Source organism: Anopheles cruzii, chromosome 2 (assembly GCF_943734635.1).
Source record: "Anopheles cruzii chromosome 2, idAnoCruzAS_RS32_06, whole genome shotgun sequence".
Lineage (NCBI taxonomy): Eukaryota > Metazoa > Arthropoda > Insecta > Diptera > Culicidae > Anopheles > Anopheles cruzii.
In genome coordinates this window covers 40,860,837-40,883,730 of record NC_069144.1, presented here as the reverse complement: position 1 = coordinate 40,883,730, position 22,894 = coordinate 40,860,837, and the positions used below count along the sequence as shown (strand labels likewise).

The window sequence follows — 22,894 nt, the reverse complement described above, 5'->3', positions numbered from 1 at the left end:
AATGATAGTGAATCAATGTTTTAAAGAATTCGTCATACACTAAGAAAAAAAACTATTATGCTAAATGGCCCCCGGTGGGCCGTGTCACTATGATTCGTCTTCGAAATGGGTACACTAGCCTTCCATCTCCAGTTCGCGTATGGCGTCCAGCTCTTTGGGCCGCAGATCCTCGTCTTCCGAATCTAGCGGTGCCGCTTCCATCGCCTCCCAGAGTGCGAGATGGTCGCCCGGCTCGACAGCGGGTGCGTCGTCAATGGACATATGCTTAGTCTTTCTCTTCTTGGCCGGATGGCGGTGGCGAAGCTTTCTCTTTTTTCTCCTCCGCTCGAAATCACCGATATACTTTGCGTAATCTCCGGTGTACGAGGCAGGTTTATGGTCCAGGTAGCCGCTATTGACCATTCCGGAAGGCAGTTGCAGGACATCGGTTAGCATGAATTGGAACAGCCACGTCACGAGCGGCGTTAGGCCGTGGATGTAGTGTGACTCTTTGTGGTAAAACAGAAACCCATCCAATCGCGGACTATCGTTGCGGAACGCTGGATAGTGTGACCAACATGTGGCCAGACTCTCGGGCTGCGCACAATCGTAGGTCGGTAGCAGGCTTAAGCCGAGGCCTCCTCGTTCGGGTGGTTTTGTGGTGAACCGTTCGCTCAGGTTGTCTTCGTCGAACTTCGCTTTGATCCACGCGAACCGAAACTGACACTCATAGTGCACCAGATCCAAGTGCCGGTAGATTAGTACGTCGAGCACGTAAAAGTGGCGCGGATTTTCGGTATACACGCAATCCAGTACGGTTGTGCCCCGAAAGTGCCGGAAGTTTGTGCGAGTCGCTGTGATGGAGCGACCTCCCTTGTGGTAAGCGATGGCGCTCATTTTATGAATCACAAGTAAACAACGCGCCCCAACCGGGCACGGGACGACGATCCAGTTCTCGAAATCAGCCGGCCGCTCATGCATCCACTCGGACAGTTGCACCTTGTTGCTGTACAGTCGGGAAAAGGTGGATTTCGTCCGCCGTGATTTGTGCTTGGCCGGTGGTTGCTCCTGATGGCATTCCATCGTTTCGCCCTCATTATCTGTCTGGCCTTCGATTTCTTCCACTAACCCGGGTCGTCCGGCATCGACTTCCCGTTGGCGGGCCAACCGCTGCTCCGCCAGCAAACGTTCACGGCGTTCCGCCTGCATTTCGTGCTCAAGTCGCCCATTGTACTTATACATTTCCTCGAACCGTGACGCAGGTTCTTTGGAATCACACATTTTGGTACTTTTCAATACTGGTCACGGACAAGGACACACAATTGGAATGGAAAGAACGGTTTCAGGACCTTCCCGAATTTTCATTGGCTAATTTCAACTGACAGAACTGAAGGTCGCCAAACGTAAACAAAAACAAACTTCCTACGTCAATGTCAAAATCGAAATTCCTCTTTTCAATTCCCCTTTTGGTGCGTGCGCAAGACAGGCAGAGATTTGCCGTCAAACAGCTGCATACATTCAGGCGTTCAGCAAGTGGTGGCGGCCACATCATTATTTTTTTCTGCATCACATAGCACCTCCAATCCTTCCCCCACCGAGCACCAGCTGCACCACCCCGTAGTAAGGATTTCCGGTTTCATCCCACCATCCCAGCGACGGGGCAAAACATTTCCTGGCTCGGACCCACCCGCGGATACGGTAAACTGTTCCTAGAAGCCCAGCCACCATGGTCATTCAGCGCGTGTGGCGTAGTCAGTCCGCCAGGATCAGCCAGGACCAGCCAGGATCAGGATCAGCAGCGGCCACACCAACGACAACATCGGCGCCAGCAACAAGTGCCTCTGAAACGCTGGCCACCACCACCACCACCACCAACGCCACAACAAACGGGACGGAGGTCGACAACAGCAGCCCACCAACGACGGGAATGCGACAGGTGCGTGAAAATGAAGAGCTTCCCTTGCTTCCGATGTCATACGTTGGTGCATTTCAGAAGTTACACAAAAACACCCTCTCGAGCGAGGCGACTCTCGATGCATTGAAGCAACGTTACAGCACCGGCCGGACCTTTATGAGCCAAACGGCGAACGATGCGGCCATCAAGTCACTGGAATTGCTTCGGTCAGTCCTTCAGTACCAGTTCGATCGCGAAGTGGACACGATCGTACGCAAATTCCAAACCACGTACTTTGTGCCTGCGATCCGCAACATTCGAGAGAACCTGGGCGATGGGGCCATCTCGGAGGAAGCGTTGAAGGGGGTTTTCTGTACGCTGCTGGAAGCCTCCAAGGCACAGTACGGGGCCAGTCAGCTGGCGTCACCGACCGGAAACTCCCTGTCCCGCGCCAACACACCCGGCATGGAGCTGAGCGATTCGGACTCGAGCACCGACAATGCACCGGCGGCCGCGGGTGGAATTGGTGTGGCCACCAGTCTCCTGCACCAGGCGCTGAAACGCAAGTTGCCGGAACCGAACCAGCCGGATCTGTTCAAGCGGCAGTACTTCCTGCACGGCCCAATCTACCCACACGCCCAGTACCCGGCCGCATCGGCTCCATCACAAGCGGTCAGTGGTGGTGGCGGAGGAGGTTCTGGCACGGCCACGACCACAACGACCCGACCCACCAACGTTACTGTGCCAGAAACGGTCATCACACCGGAAAGTCTGTTCATCTTGGACTTCAAGGCGGGCCGGGTTCTCGGAGCCACGGACTTCCGCGAGCGATTGGCCAACAGACACCCGGAAGTGCTTCGCTATTGTCCCGATGCGCAAGATCGCGACTGGCTGCTGCAGCAACGGCAGGTGACGCCATTGAACAAAAATGGCCGCTACTTCCTGCTGGCTCTCGACGATGTGCGGAAGCTGATCGAACGGAACGCATTCGAAACGTCCACCGGACAGCAGGGCACCCTGCAAGGCTTCAAGGTGACGGAGCTGATCTACGCCAAGATACAAAAGTTGCTGAAGGAGCTTACCGAACGGCACCAGAGAACGTCGGCTGGTTTCGAGCCCCCGAAGGTACCGACCTCCTCCGTCTCGCTACCGAACCGGGCACGGGTTTCCTCGCTTAGTTCCTCGCACGCCACGCTAACGGCACTGCTTTCGACCCCACAGCCGGCTTCCGGTGGAACCGAATCGACACCGACGACTGGCAATGCAGAAGGACCTTAAGTGGCCGCTTGAAACGTGTTCCTAAATGTACGTGTGCATGTATATGTACATATCAATTCGATGGTTTTGAATGTAGTTTTTTCTGAACAGTCAGTTACCATACGCGTTCCTGAAATTGTGTGTGTGTGTGTATGTCTGTGAACCTAAAATGCTGTGAAAAATGTATTTTAAAAAGGACGAATAAAGAGAACTGTGTTACGAAATTTCCGTTGCTTGGCGTATTGTCGATAGAAGACGACTGATAATATGGGCCAGAATGAGCTTTATTTAAATTAGTCCTCATGCAAGGCTCGTATTCGGATTAATTTTTAACTACAAGATCAAGAAAAAGATGACAATGGCAATTGGTTAATTAGATTTCGGGTTTTTACAGTAGTTAAATTCTAATAAATAACCAAAAAAGCTTACCTTCTTAATTGTTCCAAAGAATTCGCAAGACTCCACAACAATTTGACAGTTTGAATATGGAACTAAAATTGATAAATCAACTGAATTGAAATTACACAAAATAAAGTGGAAATATGTTTTACAGCATTACTGCGCTCGGGAAGCATGCCGAAATCCGAAAGCTCGCGCCGGAAATGATTTTAGTTGGTTTTCCCCTTATTTTCCCAGCTGAGCCAAAAATGTCGCCAAACGGCCAGAAACAGAGAGCGAGAGAGAAAGAAAACCGAACTGAGAGGTGCTTACGTTTGCCCGCGCGAGTGTGTGAGTGCCGTGCGCTGGAAGAGTGCATAAAAAGTGCATCGAAAGTGCATCGCTACGTGCGATGGATGCTTTATTATTTTTAATTTTAATTGTAACTCCCATTCTGCTTCACGCTGCCTGCCACACACACGTTTACCGCAGGGTTTCTATTTTAAATAACATGTCACACGTGGTAGCGCTTGTCCTCACTCTGTCTCGCGATCAAGTGCGAACAATATATTGGCACCTCGTGGTCGTGGCCGACGACTGGAAGCGACGTCCTCTTCCCACGGCCGGGTCGGTCGTGCGGTGTGACCGTTTGTTTTGTATGCAACCCGTTCTGCGCTGATAAGATAAGACGCCACCGCCGGAGAAGTGTCTGTGGCCGCTGGACACTTCACAATTACCAGTACAAAACCGGGCCCGAGCACGAACACGAGTCACCCGCGGCGCGGTTCGTCGTGCGGGCGAGAGCGAGAACCGAGAAGAGAACTGAGAAGCTGAGGCTCCAGGGCACATGGCACACGTGAACACGAGCGTGTATCGGCATTTTCCGGCGTGCATTTTCCGGGCGCCGTGCGCAGCAACAACAATTCCGAGCACGGGAGCTCTCACGGCGGCCGCACTCGCGGGCGCCGAACAGCTGAGTGCCGGTTTGCACGGGCCCCGATTCGAGCAGCTCGGTCAGTCTCGTTTTGGTAGTTGTCGAGTGTATTTCTTACTTATCGGTCTCCCTGTGACGATCCGTGTGACTCCCCGTTGTGAACGTGCCGTCTGCCGATTCTGCCGCTGCTCCGCTGCCACCCTCCACCGCACCCGGCCGTGTGTGCGTGTGTGTTGTCCAACGGCGTTGCCGTGGAAAAGTTCAGCCCCGTAGTAGTTGCAGTCCGTTCCGTAGGAAAAACACAAATAGGTGCCACCATCCGATAGGTTTCCGTGTCCACGACACACAAACCCACACCCAAGCCCCAACGCCCACACGCGGATTGGCAGGGCAAGATTAGTGCGATTAGAGGTGCAGCAGGTGCAGGCGTACCGCGCGGACGAACGAACGGCCAAGGATTTGCCCGGCCGCCTTTCGCACACACCGCCAAGGAATTTCGCCTCGAAGCTGCCGACGACGAAGAAGCGCGCTAACCGGTGCCTGGGTGTGTGTGGGTGTGTGTGTGTGGTGTGTGCGGCACCAAAAAAAAAAGCCTTCGGCATTCGCGACGGCACAAAATACTGCATCGTCCTTTCTGCCGTCGAAGGCCTCGTTCCACGGCTCCACGGGCAAGGATTGCTGCCCTGGCCCTGTTTGGAGTCTCCTTCTTCCTCCGTTCGGAAAGCTGGGGTGGAGAGCCCGGCTTGGGGCTCCTAGGGGGGTGCCACCATTCACACGCGCGTGTGTGTGTGTGTGTGTGTGGGAGTACGTGTGCCCCACAAAAGCCGGCCGAACGGCGAAAACGACGGATGATTTGGCGAAGTTGTTGCTGCCTTGCTCTGTTGGTCCTGGCTCTGGCGAAAGTGCCGGTCGCACTTAGCACGCGTGATTGACCACGTGGCCCGTGGCACCGTGGCCATGTTTCGGGGGGCCCCGGCACAAGAATCACTCTCCGATTGGGTGTCCGCAATTGGCAGCCGATTTTTGGAAGCCCATTTTCTTTTCTGGTACTTGAACTTCTTGGAGCCTGGGTCTTTAAATCGCGAGAGATGAGCCGCCGGTGAAGGCGAAGACAGAAAGAACGGTCCCGACGCCGAAGTCGGTTTAATTATGAGCAATTCAACCCTTGCACGGGCGAAGGCCGGGCCGGGCAGAAACGCGCGGATGATAACTCGAAAATGATTTGCAAACTAGTGCCGGCGAGATAAGTTTTTATTTTCCCATTAAACTGGCTGGCCCTGGCCCCGAAGCCGATGGGCCGGCGGGGCAGAAGAGTAGACCAAGAAGAAGGCTGTGGTGCTGTGGTTGCAAGGAAACACTCGTCCTGTGGAAAGTCCGTCGGAAACGTGCCGGTGCCGGGTAACCATGGCGACACAACGCGCTGTTGCGCTGATCGAAACGTCCCAAGCAACCATCGCTGGCTCTGGCGACTCTCCACGGAAACTCCAGCTGCTGTGTGCGCGGCAAGCGAGTGGCAGAAGTAATAGGCGAAAGGAGCAATAGAGCAGCTCGGCCAATGCTGGGCCTGAGATGAGTGTGTGGCGCTTCGCGCGAGCAATTCGCGTTCACAGAGTGGAGTGATGCCGATTTTCCGAAAGTTTTCCACCCCGTTTATGGTTCTCCTTTCTTTTTTCTTTTCCTATGCTCCGGTTGATTGTGCTGTGATTTTTGGTTGGCGCGCCTTTGTGTATGTATTTGTGGTTGTGTGCATACTTCAGGGTCATCCGGAGAGTGTCGTGTGCTGTGTCTCCGTTCCAAAGTTCCAAAGCGCGCTTTCGAAGGTGTTTTTGCGTTGATTTGCGATCAAGTGGTTAGTTGAGTGATACAAATTTGCTGCTCCAGTGGTCCTACTTTGGCTAGGAACGGGCCCAGTTTTGGAGCCTAAATCGTAGAGAGAGAAAGAGAGAGAGAGAGAGTACATGTGTGTGATCGTTTTTCGTTTATCCTGCAGTTAGCCGTAAATCGGCCGCGTGTTGTGTCGCTAGCGAGCAGCTCGTTTCGTAGAGGTAGAGCAGCAAATTTTGCTGCCACCGACCATCAGAAAACCGTCACACCTTCATCCGAGTGGCTCTCGAGCGACAACGAAGGCTGCAGAAGAAGTATTAGAAAAGCCATTCGTTAGCGCGCTCCGTAATTTACATCTCGTGGCCGTGTTTGCTCTTCCTCCGAGGCAGCAGCTCTTCCGTTCGTTGCGTGTGTTCCTCTGTGTTTCTGTGTTTGCGTGCGTTTTGTGAGTGTGCGCTGCTGGAAACCCGTAAACCACCGTTCCGTAGTCCCAAGAGTGTATCAACGCCGCGCAGATGGAGCACCAGAACCAAGATCTCGGCTCGCACCCGGGCAACAACCAGGCGGAGGTGCCAAATGACCCAGGGTAAGTGGAAGAAGTTCGCCCCCCAACTACTACTACGCTTACTGCGCTGACCTGCGAAAGTTCCACTCCGACGGTCCACTTCAAAACTCTTGCCTGAGTGTGTCTATGTTTGTGTGTGCAACGGGGAACTCTTCAGCGTTTGATTGGCGCTCCAGGCGATGGATGAATTAATTGAATGAATTGATCAAAAATAGTTCAGGCTTCTAGTCCGCAAACAAAACGCTTCGGAGCTGTTCGGAGCAGCCTTAAAGAATGACTGGCCCAAGGGAGCAAGGAAGTTGTGACCGAAACTGGGCAGCACAAGTTTTGGGCGGCAACATGCCACACGGCAGTAGCAGCAGGAAGCCGGTCGCCTCAGCAATCTGCTTGACTTTGCATAACGTCGCCTATCCGGTTCGACCATCCTTTGCCAGGTTATTTGCGGTTGAAGTAAGGCGCCCGAAACACCGCAGACACTGGTAGTTATTTGAGCAGTTAGAGCCTTTTATTTTAAGCTGGATTTGAAAGGCTTCGTCCTGGTTCTTTACCAACGGTTACGAAGCTAGGCTTATTCCATCCTTCATTCAATTCATTTTGAGCACTTCGTTGACCTCAACTGTGCGGAACATTAAAATTATTTTTTTACCGGGAGTTACGGGTGTTCTCTTGGCGACCATCTATGAGATCTCCGACAACCTCCGAGCCATCTAGCGAGCTGGTGTTAATTGGAACCATCAACAACAAGCGCCTGGTCTTCAAACCTGCTCCACATAGTGTGTTTGGTGATGGTCTGATTAAAGCCTACGCGTGGTAGAAATGTCAGCTCACGCCGTCAGTCGCTGACCAACTTCGTCGTGCGGTATTTGTTGGAATTGACGAGATCTTCAGGAACCCACTCTGGATGGAATCGAGCTTTTTGTGTCCAATACTTAAGACACGGAAGAATGTAAGGAGCAGCAAAGAATTCTGGAACCACTCCGGACACGGCGTAAAGAGCAGTACTCGACCGTTGGAGGTGCACTCGAGTGATCTTCCATAAAAGTCCCAGCCGCCGGCTGTCGTCATCCGCGCGCGGTGGACGTCATTCCCACCCGAGGACGGGATGTTCGTCATCGGTTTGATCGAGATTTCGCTTGGCAGAAACTGGCCAAGCCAAAACGGTCCTCGCCAAAATGGCGAACCAACGCTCCCGTTCGGTCTCGGTCTCGGAGTCCGGTAAATGTGCTCTAATTAGATATTTTTAAGAAAACTCCCGATGGAAAGCGGAGCGCGTTACGCCACGCTGCCGTCGTCTCGGCCACCTTGTCCCTGTGTGTGTGTGTGTGTGGCTGTGGCGATTGACTTATAAGAAGCTCGCGAAGACTACGCGCTCGCGTGGTGGCTGTATGCCGGCAAAAGCGATTAGAAAGCCGCGGCGGACAGCTCATTAGAAAGGCAGTAGTCGCTATTTTTAGGGATACCTTCGAAAACCGAACCCCGACGGATTCGAACTGCGTACCGGAGGTGCTACCGCGGGCGGGTACCACGGTGTGGTGGTAAATCAGCAAAGGTGGTGCCGGGTGGTGAACGGGCAGGAAGTTGGCAAACCATCGCCCCCCAAACACCCGGATGGATCCCGCCCCCTAAGGAAGTTCCTGGCTGCCGGTGTGCTCCAGAGAGTAACCGTTCGAATCGATCCTTGATTGATGGTCCGCCCGGTTCGTTCGGCCTTGTGTGAGCCACAAACGCGCGTCACCACAGGCGCATCAACGCAGCTCGTGACCTTTACGTGGTGCGGCTTTTCCGCGTCATGTTTTCATGTTTTACGTAACGGCCGTCGGAAACGTGCTTCGGCTTTGCGAAGATGACGACAACGGCGATGCGCGAGAACGGCGATCGTTGTTACTGCTGGCGTCCTCTTCTTCCCACACACACACAGCCATGTGGTAGGTCGCAAGAGCAAGAGCGAGAGAGAGCGAGCGTGAGAGAAATGCTGTCGCTGCGATCGTGCGTGGAAAATTCGGCTAACATCTTCGGGAAAAGCAGGACCAAGAGTGCGCAAGCGCAAGGCGCTCAGTACGCGCGTGAGTGATGTGACTTGAGCACGTGTGCAACCTCCGCTCAGATCACCCCTTGACACGATCGTGGAAACGCAGGATTGCAGTAAATTGCATTTAAAGTGTCCCAACTGGAGGTCTCAAAAACGATTAGAATCGATTGGATCGATGTAACCAAAGCGGTTCGATCCGATCCGATCGGCACCCGGGCTTAATTGGGACCCAGGAAATCGAATTTCGCAAATATTAGACGCCTAATGACACCTCGGACTGCAAATTGGGCGGTCAGTCCCCGGGAGGATCCAATTAATTTCGCAGAACGATAGTTTTCCATGCACCGACAATAAACCGGACCGGGCCAGGTGGCGGTCCTGGAAAAGTCAAACAGATTGCCCTACTGCTCCGCCGCATAACTGTCGCGCACACCGACTGCCCCGCGTTGCCCTTCACATGGTCCCTGGAACACGGTTTTCCACAGCCCGGCTCCGGCCGTAATCATTATCCGACGATTATCGTTATTACTGTGACAGTGAAAACGACCGACGCCGGAGCTGGGGCCGAGGCTGGCACCGGTGTGACGTGTTTACGGGGGGCGACCAACGGTATTTGGCATTTGCACCGGCACCGCCGCGACCCACGTGTGTGTGTGTGTGTGGAAAAATGAGTTAAATTTTCCGACAAAATGCCACCCCTTGCCAAACGAACGCGGTGCGGTGCGGTCCGCGTTTTGCATTTCCATAAATGTTGAAGCAGCGACGCGAGGCTCGCCATTTGGGGTGGTGTGGGCTGGTGGCCGTTTATCGTCACATCTCCACAACTTTCCCGCCATCCTGCCCACCAGGTTGGCAAACAGCAGCACGGTCGGTTGCATCTTTCGCTGCCGGTACCGCTGCTGGCCTTGGGTCGTCCGCGGGAAATTCGCTTTTAATTCACACCTCATGTAACCGGCGGAGTTGACAACGATGGTGAGGATGATGATGATTGGGACGCGCACTGCTGCAGCGGCAGCATTAGGTTTGCCGCAGCTCGGCCGACCGGCCACAATTCAATCGCAAACTCCGCAAATCGGAATCGATTTGGCACCGAAATGCAATCGCCGATCACCGATTCGATTCGACAGCATCGGTGGTGCATCGCTGGTGCATCAACCTTTCCAACATACACACACACACACACACACACGGGCGAACGCGCATTGCAGTTTGGTGGTGCATAAATTTACGTTCCGACGGCTGCCGGTTATTAATAACCCATTAACGCCGGGATAGCCTGGTCCTGTCCAGTCCAGCGCAGGGACCCCGGGTGTCTCGGGGTTCAATGGCGCGGGCCGGCAGATTGATGCGCGCACAGGTGCTTGGTGTCGGTGGTGCAGCGCAGCAACTCCGGAAAGGGCGCCGGCCAAACGGGTGAGTTCGCGGAATTAGCATCTATCATCAATTAGGCAGCGGCTGCGCCCGATTGCACAGCTGCCTCGTTGGTGCGTCTTGAAGATAGTGCTTCACACCTGCAGCGTGTGGACCTCTGTTCCATTGGGTCCTGCACCGAAATAGGGCCCATTTCTATCGCGAGCAGGGCGATTCGTGAGCATACTACTGTGACCAAAAACAAACGAGAAACAGTTTGCTTTAACAATCGTGGCGTGGTGCATCATGAATTCCTTCCAAACCGGTAAAAATGTCAACAAAGAATAATTTTTCAGTACCCCGTAAAAGAGGCCAGATTTTTCGAGAAACAATTCCTGGTTCTTGCGCCACATTTTCGTGATCACTTCGCCACAAAATCGACCTAAATCTTAGCACCATGTGACATTCGGCCAACCGCTACACTCAAGAGACCAATCCAAGGACACCTATTACGGTCAATAGTTGAGATAGGAGCCGAAGCGAAGAATGTGTTGAAGGAACCTTTCGGACCATGTCGTAAATTTGAACAAATGTAGGTATAAATGTATTGCATAGAGTAGGGATTATTTTCAAAATAGTAACGTAGATTTAGAGAAAAAAGAAACATTTTCGAGTTATGTGCGAGTTCCCTATATTTTTTCGTCATAGTAGTACTTTTCTAGCACAAGTCCGAACCAGGCACAGCATCGAACCGTTCCCAGCCCTAGATTGGTGCGCCGGATCGGATCTCGTGACCGCGCGAAGGTCGTCTCTTCCAACGACCGACAGCCTTCGCACGACTTATCAATCAAATGTGACCGATAAATCGTCACTGATCGCCGCGAAGTCGTGGCGACAATTTGTAGAAAATGGCCCGGCGCCTCCGTTATGCCCCCCCCGGCGTAAGTTGTCACCGCGGCGTAGGCTCTGTTTGTTGGTTTGGTGGGTTTTCAATTATTATCGGCACCGGGCGGGTGCCGAGCGGCCTGAGGCCCGAGGACCGGCCTCACTAAGTTGATGCTGCCGCCGCTGCTGCGGCTGATTACAATCGCAATAATTACTTTCCCGGGCCGGGATGGGCCCGGAGCCTGGAGACGCGCAGGATTCACGCCTAATCAACGACAGCAAAGACGACGACGTTGGGTGGCGTCTTAGGCGCGAAGCCCGCGAGATGTTGATTATGTTTGTCCATCAAACAGTTGATTTGCGGCGGGGTTTAGTTTGCCGATCGGGCGACATTCCGCCGGGCCGGCATTAGCATAAATCGGTGCCACCGGCGATGAATCACCCGGCGGCGGTGTGATGTTGACGAAATTGTAAGGGCTGGTGTTGGGGTTCGCCACTGTGATTGTTGGGCCAAACTCCCAATCGGGCGGCCAGCTTCCGTACCATATAGTGCCGGGTTTGTCACGCGTCACCGGTCCTCAGATGCTCGGCCCGCAAAGTCGCCTGTCGTCTGGCGTGTATTCGCGATGCGCGGTGTCACTGTCTTAACGCGATCGACCAAAACGTCACGGTGATCGGTGATCGGTTTTTCGTCTGAGTGCGAACTATTTTAAGACGCGCCGTCGTCCGTTGGACCATGTTGAAGCTGCGTTTAACCACGCCGGCGGGGTTCCTATTTTCAAGCTACAGGAATTGGAAACCCGTTAAAATCGGCACCATCGGCGGGTTCGTTGTTGGTGTAATAATTTGAAGTTGCATCGGAACACTTTGTGGCCCCCATGTCCCGGGCGACGGAAAACTACGATGGCCACAGACTATGCGCGAACGGTGCAAATTAGATTCCCTTTCCTTTCCTTTCACCAGCAACGGGTACGGAACCTCACGGGGAAAATGTTTCAACCGTCCGTACGGCTTCAACACTTCCAGAAACTTCTTCTTCTCAGCTGAGCTGAAATGATAACGTGCCGTGGCGCAACATTTTGAGTGCTGGCTGCTGGCTGCTGCTCGGGGCAGTAGCGAGCGCCAAGAAACTCTTGGCGCTTATTCGTCTCCGACTACGACCCGACAATTGCGGTACGTTTCAAGGCTTGGACTGCACTTGGCCACGACGAAACGGGGCCCGTTCCCGTCCGGCTTCGCGTGAAGACGTTTCATTAGCACGCCCCGGACCATCGAGACCATCGCCCCGCCACACCCGAAGTGCAGCACACTCTCTGTGGGTCCCGAAACCGCCCGGGCCACCGGCACACGAGTGCTAATTGCTTTGTCACGCATTTGTTAAATTGCGTGAGGTTCATGTTTTGAAATTGACAGCAGCGTCCCTGCTGCTGCTGCTACTGCTTCGTCGTGTGCCAGCATGCAGATCACTGCGCGGCGATAATGCTGAACGCGATGAAAGTGATACCGATGGGGCCGGTTGGGCGAATAAAAGCATCAAACTGTGTGATGGGATATGTGAACGAATTAAACAGAGCTCACAGCATGCGGGCGTCGGTCCGAGAGCCGATGATCGAGCCGACAGAATGATCGCCGGTTTCGGTTTTATGCTGGTCGCGAGCCGGTAAGGAGCGACCGAGACCGAGAGCGCATGCGGCTGTGCGTGTGTGTGCGGTAGAGATAAATCAGGAACAAAGAATCCGACCATCATAAACGGGTGTCGCATTAATGGGCCGGCCGATGGGATGCTTCACAGAAACAGAAGCTTCACATCCCGCCACGGTGGAGGGGATTTTATCGTCTGGAAGCTGCGTGCCGGGCGACCCACAAATAATGGTCCTTTTCATTGTAATCAAATTTAAACACTTAAAGACCTTCAGCATTTCAGCACTGTGTGTGAATGTTAACCAAGAATGATGTATTGAAGTGTGGTAATTTGAATCCGAAATGCTCTTTATCTATTTTTGGTTTTTATCAAAATATGTTCAAGTCAAGCGGAAAAATCGGAATTTCCAATACCAGATTAAAATATTCGTCAAATCTTCCTTTATTTCGTACAAAGAAAGTCCCTTTTCAAGCAAAGTGTTAACAATTTTTCCTTTAATGTCCACGCCTATTTTTTGAGCTCATGGCAGTTATTGACTTAATCTCCTCTTAGTATTTTGTCCTTTTATTCTCATTGACACGAAATGTGTTCCTCGCGGTGGCATTGTTTTATGAGGCAATAGGAAACGGTTGCAGGATTCTACTTTTCTGGTTGAGTTTTTGGCCCAAAATGTGACACAAACGAAGTTTGCAATGGTGCCGTAGTTTGTTAATGTTTCATTTTAAATTCTTACAAGTCTTTTACGGTTTTACATAACACTTGGAACGATTTCGCCCAAGAATATCAATCGGAAGTACAGCATTAGAAGTAACCTCTTTGCTACAAAAATCGCCCAACTTTCTGGAGAACACACTTGGCCAATTGAGTGGCAAAAAGAAATGAAGAAACTAGACTGAAGAGAATAGAAAAATGTAATACTTTCGAGTATTGCTTACATAATATGCCTTGAAAATTGTGGAACATAAAAAATAGCAAATTGTTATTTCATTTAAGAACCGCTGAAGGCTGAACGGTTCACTAAAGTACCTAGAAGTAAGCGTTACAACCGTTACAAAACCATACGAACTGATTCAAATGAAATGTTAAACACTGGTCCTACATCTTCGAAGCCTCAACAATGTATTTGAGCTCCGATTCCTTCATTTTAGCAAGGAGTAGCAGAAAGAAACATACAAATTACAATGAACAAAATCAAACAAATAACTCCTGCCAGTATTTCTTGCATAATCCATTCCACTCGTTCCGGCTGGTACATCGATTCGTTTCCGAAGGATGTCTCCGGTATTGGCAGCGTGCCGCCGTGGGACGCTGCTCAAATGGTACCAGTTAGGGATTCGGCTGCTGCTGCTGCTGCTGGTTCCAGAGTTTAGCCAAATTACCGGAGTAAAACCCGGAGCGCCCAGCCAGTGCCAGAACCGTGCCAGGGCAAACGAGGCCATGCAGCTTGCCGTGCCGTGTCGCTGGGACCGATTCGTCCCGGCCGCCCGGGTAATGGTTGCCAAATTACCTTCATTTCGATTTTGCATGGACCTAAATTTAAACATCGATAGTACATCGGAATCGGCACGACGGCGCTGCGCTGGTGGCAATAAACTTTTATTTCGCTCCTCCATCTGTCCCCGTCTCTTTCTCGCTCTCTCTCACACACACACACACACACGAGGCAAGGCGTACGGATCGCAAATCCCATCGCGAAGCTGTCGAAACATTCCTTCCGTTTGGCCGTTTGTTCGGTCCCGATGGGAGTTTCCGCCGCCCTTTCGGGACGGGAACTCGAGGCCCCCCGAAAAGACGGCGGCGGCTTCGTTAGGCCGTTGCGGTGATAAACATGCTGGCTGGCTGGTGCTGGATCTGGGGTGGTGCGTCGGTTCTCTAGCCAAGCGTATCGGTAGCGGTCTCCTTCTCCGGTCCCGGATTCCTTTTTCTTTCGGATCGACCAGCACCGGGAGCCGATTGAAGGGGGTTTCGATTTTTCCCATCGAATGTAAATACACAACAAATGGGGGTCGCCGAAGAGGCCTGATTCCAGCCCACTCCTCGTTTCCGGCCTCCGGTGCTGGTGGTGGTCACAGCTGACGGTGTGACACAGCCGAAGGACACGCGCGGCCACGCTTGAAGCGAAGCCTCCTGTGGGCTGCCCTGCCTGCCGGGTTGGAGTGCGACCCTCGATCCGGAGTGCGACCTCCGACAAATGTTGCCCCGGCAGCGCAAGATGGCGGTCGCATCGTTGTGGGATTTGGAGGTGATTTTGCACTCCGCCGGGATGCGCCACCTGGGATGACCTCAGCGACAACGACGACGACGACGGTGGCGGTTTGCGTGTTCGATCCGATTCGGTCCAGCTGGGCGGCCTTTGGGGGGGTGGTTTGACCCGAAGGACTTCTGGTGGCGGCGAGTTCCTTTTTTTCTGTGTTCTCTCCCACTGCCACTGGCTTTCAATTCCACTTTTGGCAGGCGAGGCTTCCGGAAGGTTTATTTGGGTCACACGGGCCAAGGAGGGAGCCTTCGCCTTGAGCCTCTGCGGCTGCGTCTTCCATTCCTGTCCGATGTCCTTTTCGGTGAATCGGAGTCGTATTTTACCCGAGCCTCGGGTGCGCTCCGAACCGGGCCGGGCGGCCACCAAGGTTCCGCAACTTCACCACCTCGTAAGGACGGCAGATTCCAGGGTTGGTCCGTGCCGTTGCACTCGGTGTATGTTTTATTTATTCCCTTTTTAGACTCCGCCCGTAGCCAGCCAGGGTGTACCGCTAGTGCCGGCCGTCTTCGAGTGGGTCGTCTTCGAAATCGATTCAACAGCAGTTCGGTGGTGCCGGCTTCCGGCCGAAGAGCCAACAACGGTGTGGCGTGGTGCAGAGCACTCGATGAGAAAGAGAGAGGGAGCGAAGAACAAAAAGACGAAAAAAGGACTTCCTTCCGTTTCCGGTTCTCCTCTCCACGGGATTGGAAAGCGGCCGTCGAAACCGGGCCGTTATTGTTACTCTCTGTGTGCCCTAATGGTTATGGCGGTTACGGCGGCCCGGGGTACTAAACGAGCAGCAGCGCAGCGAAGGATGGCCCCCGGTGGGTGGTGGCGGTGGGTGGCTGTTACACAACAATAACGGTATCAAGGCGGCGCAGAGACTATTACTGTGTGTGCCGGCCGGCCGGCCGGCGGCCTTTGGGGATTGGGCTTTTGGGCTTCGGCCATCTCTCTGCGGGCCCAGGCAGACTGAGAATGGCTTTTATGCTTTACTGCGAGGCTCTCCGGGGGAGGGAGGCCCCGGGATGCGGGAACTCCGGAAGGGCACGCTCCTCGGAAGCGGGCTTGCCCTCGGTCAATCCCGTTAACACCGTATGTCACCGACTGCCAAACCTCGGGCTATCTTCGAATCAAGTTCACGCTGTCGACGCTCAGCTGGGTACGATTTGAAGGATTCTACAGAACTTCAAGTCGACTCCGGAAGCCTGGCAAAATCACCGTCAAACCGGGCTGCAATTACTGACCTCCCCGCCACTGAGCTCTGGCGACTCTTCCGGCGACTGTAAAATCCTTCATACCTCGGCCCCCGGCCGTTCCCGGTAATGACAGATCGTGCGTCGGCCATCGCCGAAGCCACGTTTTATTACACTTTGCCGCAGTTCTTCTGGGTCCCCGGCAATTAGTGGGTTCCGCCATATTTTCTGCCATCCGGCCACGTGTCATCTGCATTTGTGGGTGGCTACGGTTTGAAGCGGGACCCATTTGGTCGAGATTTATTGGTCAATTTCTGGGCCCCTGCCGGGGGGTCGTCCCGTTTTGGGGGTTTTTGATGGTGAACCCCAAACCCGTCGGAAACCTGGCCGGCTCCGTTTTAAAGTCGAGAAGTTACGGGCTTCTTGAGGGCTGAAGTTGGAGGACCTTGAACGCTTTCAAGAGACCGTTCAAGACCCGGCATTCGGGAGCTTCACCCAAAAATGGGAGGCGCAAGCGATGTGTTGGCAAAGCCTCGAAAAGAGATGAGAGAAGAAAGAGCCGAATAATCGGCGACCTGCCAAAACCAGACGATTGGTCCGATTCGGTCTGGTCCAGTGTCCGTCAAGAGAAAAAGGAACGCGGAAAAAGCAGACCGTCTTCGCGGGTTGGTCCGCTAACCAATCGCGGAATCGAGCGATCGTCGATCATTGACCAATGATCGAGACGCCCGGTTCGATCGCGGTCCGGTGTCGTGGTCCATTTTGGGAAATGCCGGGCCTTTTGGCTCAGGGTTCGGTCGGTCGGTGAGGTAAGAATTAAAAAGGGTGCGCTTAATTAACCATCGCAAAGTAAATTAATCTCCACCACGAGCGGACGGTCCTTAGGACCGTAGGACCAGCAGCACGCTTCGTGGGTTCGTGCGCAAGCCAATCGCCAGTACCAGTACTTCGATGGCCGGTGTTAGGTGGCGATTGTTTGCCGTTACGCTCACAAAAAGTCGATTCGCTTGAAGTCGGCCGTCGGGAAGTCCTTTGACCAAGTGGCCAAAGCCCCGGCTGAGAGCGGAAGGGTCTTGGAAGGCGGCACCACCAGCGCCAGTCGATTACTTCATTAAGTTTCACTCCCCTCGAAAGTGCCATTAATTTCAGGGGCCGCCGTCGGGCGAACGAGAGCGAGACGGCCTTCAGTTTAATATTATTAGCAATAAATTCAAATCTTTTGCCCAGTTCCTGGGTTAATGAAACAATTTCATTAGCCCGAGGTTGGGGTTGGATTAAGACACCGCCCTTGCCACTGCTGGAACTCCGCACCGCACCGTCGTGTGGCTAAACACTCCTCTCTGGAGGGCCGGTGCTTGAGACAGTAGGTCGAACGGTTCCAGTTTTGTTTTTCTCCGTTTTCCCTACTGGTGAGGTGTTCCTCGAACCGTCCACTTCCCACCCATGGTCCCACATTCCTTCAACCGGACGCCCAAGGCTCTGGCCCAGGGGCTGAATGTGAAGCGAATACTTCACGCAAACCGCCGTGCCGCCGTCCAGGAGTAAGTTTTTATGCAAATAACAGTAAAATTATGAAAATTTGCCCAACACCCGCCATTCGGCGGCGGGGCCGATGTGCGGCCCTGTCACGGGTTGGTGGTGGTGAATTTAATCCGGTTACAAAATGTGGAATTTTTCTACTTCATTGTGCCCGCAATTGTGGCCAATGGGGTGTGTCAGCCTTCGGCTCGGAACTCCTCGGGTTCCGAGCCCCAAACTGGCCCGATGGCCCAATTCGGTTTGACAAATGGACGGAAAATGGCGATGGCGGCGCAGAAAAGCGAGCGAAGGTCGGCCCGAGGTGTTGGTAGTTCAAATTATGATGTTGATGAACGTGTATTTCGGATGAGGCCCCCCCGGAAAAGGATTGCCTAGCGCCGGTCCGTTGCCTTGGCGTGCGATGTTTGCTCATCGAATTATAACTTCACTCTGCGAGCCCGCGGAAGGTCCTTCTATTTACATCCACCCAATCGTGGCCAACCCAGGAGCAAGAAATTCGTCTGATTTATTTCCGCATTTACAGCCACACGGCTACACGGGTTTTGCCGGGCCCCACGGCGCCCACGGTACCTGTCGGCTGGGATGGGAATAAAACTCCCAAACGCTCGTCTATCCCGGCGTCCCGGCGTAGAGCATAAATTAGAAGGAAATTAGCGCGACCGGCCCTCGCTTGGAGGCTCAGAAATTTCAATTTCTCTGCACTCTGCGCGGCATCGAAAACAACGTAATTACACAGCATCTCACCGTGTGCCTTAAGCACCCGGCCCAGCCCAGCCTTTCAGCGCGGTTGGCGCAGGTCATGGCGCGACCCCGCCTTGCGCTCCCTGGTGGGTGGCCCGCTGCTGCCCACCTAACCGCCCCGAAGGATAACGATAATGGTTACGGCGATAATGAAGGTAATGCTGACACACCGGTGGCGATGCATATCACGTCGTGTAATTAATTTTCGCTTTCACATTTCAATTTTACTACAACTTTCGCGTGCGTTCAGAGTGTGAGGGGCCGCGTCGCCCCGGAATGAGATGAGCTTTCCTAAGTGAATGGAACCGTTTGGTCGGGGATCCTTTACATTTCACCGCCGTTGGGGGGCCGTTCTCCGAAGGTGAGCTTTAAAAGTCCTTCAAACATCGGGAGACGGAACGGAAATCTTAATCTTAACCTTGCCGGGGTATTTATCGTAGGGTCGTGGCGTAGCATTTAAGGTGTCTTGGTCGTTCGTCACGCGGCGCGTGCCATCGGGGGGCAGGATCCAAAGCAGGATGGGTCGCAGGTACCACCGTCGATACATCATCAATGAGCTGGAGCTTTCACCGCCTCGACTCCATTGCTGGCTGGCCATCTGTCCCACGCGCATTCCGTGTGCTTCATGAATTTCAATGAACATTATCACGCCTCCTGGCACGGCTTTAATGATGCTATTTTGCTGCCCGGCATGGCGTGGGTCCTTTCCGTCGGTTGTTGGCTGTGAAGTGCGGTGTCCTGGGATGCGACGGCTGGTGATGTCCATTCACAGAGAGCGCTATTAATGCGACCGCTTTCGCTGGCCAAATGAGAGCGATGTTTCTACTTTTATAGATTGCCCTTTCGAAGAGGATGGCACCTTATGGCACTTTTTCCCCAGATGGGTTGAACATAACACATGGGCTGAAAAGCCACGGGCTTAAAAAAGGAAATGTGCAATCCGTTTATTGTTTACGTTTACCAATTGTGATAAAACTTTTCAAGCCATTGCTTTGCTTGAACGGTATTTTTACCCATCCACAAGCCGTGTAAAATTAAACCACCTTGAAATTTTAACAGCTTTCACTCAAAGTTAGTATTAACTGAAAAAGCGGTGAAGAAACAAGTCTTCGCGTGTGTTGTCTCTATGTTTTATTTCTTTTATTAATTTACTTCATTACTTTAAATAGTTGTGTTAACGGTCCCACCAAACCTACTTGGTACTTACACCCTCAGTTTAAATCTATCGTAAAACTAAACCACAATTACAGTGAAAGGATTTGCATTGCTAATCATTCATCCACACCGGGGTGCGCCGGGGTGCGGTGCGGTCAACTGGCCCAGGAAGTGTTTTGATGGTCCATCCCGTCACGGAAAGCGGCACACGTGGCCGAGTTTACTCCGTGGCCGTCAGACGCCAGATGTACCCCGGTGCTGGTGTCAGATGCCAGCGGCAAAACGGGAAGCCTAAGCATGGGAAGGAAAAGTGAAAGAAAAGGAACAAGTACGAAAATAGCAGCACAGCGCCGAGCATCGAGTTGGAGAAGAACCTTGCGTTGGCCAGTTTCTGGGAGTTGAATGTGAAAATCAAGAGGCACATTAAAGAGAGCGAAAACAGACACGAGATGGAAAAGATCGGAAACAGAAGAACAGAGAGAGAGAGAGAGAGCGAGAGAGGGAGAAGGCGCAGAAAGGAGTCCACAGACTACCGAAAGGAATGGCCAGATTACGCGGTGGGCCTCGGGAGCGGCAGTGTGTACACGTGTTTGAACATAAATTTAAATGTTAATAAGTGGAACGGGACAAAAGTAAGGCAAAGCAGCAAAGCAACAAAACCGAGCACCGAGATGGTCCGGTGTGTGGGTCTGCCCTCTTGAAGGCTGCTGCTGGTGCTGTGTTTGCCTTGAAGTGTTCCGTCGGCGGCGACGGTTCTCGGTGCTGTAAATTGGGCTTCGTTGCCCCGTTCGGAAAGAAGCACGGCCGGCACGGAAAAGAAAAGGGAAAAGTTTTCACCAAACGTAAACTGATTTTCCCGACAAGCCCGCGGGGCGAACTGACCTCCGGCGTTGCCATTGTGCCAACTGCCCGGAACCGGGGCTCGGAACCGTGCCAAAAGATTATCGTCGAGCGCGTCGGCACGTCTCCGCCGACCGCCTTGGCCCCCGGTGGACGCGGTAAAAAATATCCTCATCTCAAGTGCCCCCCGGTGAAGGCCAATCCAGCGCTCCGGCCCGACTCCCGGTTGTGTTGATTCGTTTCGATTGCTTTTTAAATATCGTACCGCGCACGTAAACGCTAAACATCGATTGCGGAAGCCTCTTACGGACGGACAACAATCATAATCGCTCTGCCCTCCGCCATAAACGATCCGGTGGCCTTAGCCAAACAGCAAGCTGGACCGTTATTTTCTTTGCCACGTCCGCGTCGATTTGCTCGAAGTGTAAGCCCGATCGCGTGTTTGGTTCTGCGACGACAAACCGGGACGAACGGGCCGCAGGACGAAGGAAAAGGGACACGCACACGCGCGCAGAGAGCAAGAGCGAGCGAGAGAAATTATGTGACAGGCGATACTTAAAGCTATTTTATCGCATTTTAAGTGAGTCCACAGACAGAGGCTCCAAATAATCCTACCGCAAAAAAAGGACACGAAAACAAGAGAGTGGAGTGCCGTCTGCTGCTGCCACGCGGACCACGAACGAACCACGGGAGATTATTAAAGCGAACCCCGAACCGAGCTGGGAAAAAACGAAACCCACGGCTTGCCGGTGGCTTTTCCTTGATCATTTTTATTTTCCGCGCGAGAAAAATATCTGCAAATCTGATTTATTTATTTCTTTATTTTTCCCCTCGGCCACTTGGCGTACGCGGCCGCGGACTCGTCCTTTTTCCCGCTCGAAAGGACATCGGTGGAAGAGGGGCGGTAGAAACCGCGTGCGCTTCGAATCCGTCACGGGTTTCGGTTGCGCGAATCTTTATCTCTGCTCTTCGCTGACGGGACGGCAGGCAGAGAGTTGACTGATACGTGCGGACCTGTCGTGCCGGAGAAAAGTGTCCCGGCTGTGGGTTTGTACATTTCTCGTGCTGCGGTTCTACAGTTTCTGCTTTAAAGCGAAATGAGAAGGACTTCTTACAGGGGACCAACCTTCTATTTGGCTCGAAACTCTCTCTCTCTCCTTGACTCATTGATCCATGTGCCGGTAGTCTCCGTTGAACGTTAATCTCAAGCCACCGGGCCCCCGCCAGGGGTGGCCTTCTGGTTGCGCTTCCACCGAAATCGATAGATCGTACCGAGAAAGGACACAATTTCCTATCGGTGGCCCACCGGCGCCGGCTTCAATGGCTGGAGGGGCTCAAAACAAAATTCGAGTGCCGTAGCAGCCGCGCAAAAAAAACGGGCCGCTTGCCTTGCCAATAAATAAAGACCGGACCGGGAAAACCCGGGAAAACAAGCACCAAAATTAAATCAGCCTTTTTGACGAATCCGTCTCTATCCGCTCGGCCACGGCGCCCTCGGCGGATACGATGAAAAATCTGGCGCTGTGTGTGTGCGGATCTGGGTATCCTTGCGGCCGGAACGTGTTGGGACGATTTAAAACGGATTAATTTGTTTTGATGTCGTCGTAAAACGTGGCCTCGGGAGCAAAAACCCGCTCGGTGGAATCGCCAAATCGATCGGGGATCGACCGACTAAAGCGAGCGCGATAAAATTAATGGTTCTCACCGGATAGGAAGCCGATCCGTGGGGGCCGGGATGGAAAGCCCCATGTCGAACGCTCCACTGGCTGGCTGGCGGGCTGTGGCCGTGGGTGGGATCGATGGAAAATGATGATGAATTATCTACAGGCAACATAATCGATTAGAGTGGAAGGACCTTCCAGGTGATAAACATCGGTGAAGGGTGAGCCGATGGGCCCGGGGCCCGGGATTTTGATGGAACATCGCGCAAATCCGGGACCGCAGGGCGCAGAGCGTCCTTTTACGTGCGTGTGTGCGGCAAAGTCACGGTACGCAACAATCGATGTGGACATTATGACATAATTTACGATCGTAAACCGGCGCAAGTTACGAATCATTCGTCTGGCATCGCATTAAAAACGCATTTCCGCTTCACCCAACGCCATCGAAATGTAACTAATGTCCTGCTCCTGGTTCGGCTGGACACCGCTCTAAATCGCTCGCGGCCCGGTGGTGGTGTAATTAGCACTGCGTACTTCCAGCCCCACCCAAAACAATCACCACGGACACTGACGCATTCTGGTACGCCGCCGTCCGCCTCTCTCGCCCTGACGCCCGGGACTGATGGACTGGTGAGTAAACATAACATGCTGGCCTGGGGTGAGCGAGCGACTTTTCGTTATTTTCTCACCCGCGGCGCACCACGTGGCGGAATGTAGTTAATAAAGATTAGCCCGTAAAGCGCCTTATCAGTGCCGATCCGACGCACGCACTGATTGCAGCAGCACCCG

General features: G+C 53.2%; 2 protein-coding genes across 2 annotated transcripts; one reads left to right on the top strand and one right to left on the bottom strand.

Moving 5' to 3' along the window:
* Positions 1-114: 114 nt before the first annotated feature.
* On the bottom strand, positions 115-1,260 carry LOC128268766 (snurportin-1). The gene has a single exon (XM_053005974.1). It carries the CDS (start codon positions 1,258-1,260, stop codon positions 115-117), a length of 1,146 nt encoding a protein of 381 aa, XP_052861934.1.
* A 445-nt stretch (positions 1,261-1,705) lies between these two features.
* On the top strand, positions 1,706-3,250 carry LOC128279070 (uncharacterized). The gene is made up of 2 exons (XM_053017791.1): positions 1,706-1,915; positions 1,973-3,250. Exons 1-2 carry the CDS (start codon positions 1,706-1,708, stop codon positions 3,149-3,151), a joined length of 1,389 nt encoding a protein of 462 aa, XP_052873751.1. The 3' UTR covers positions 3,152-3,250.
* Positions 3,251-22,894: the final 19,644 nt, after the last annotated feature.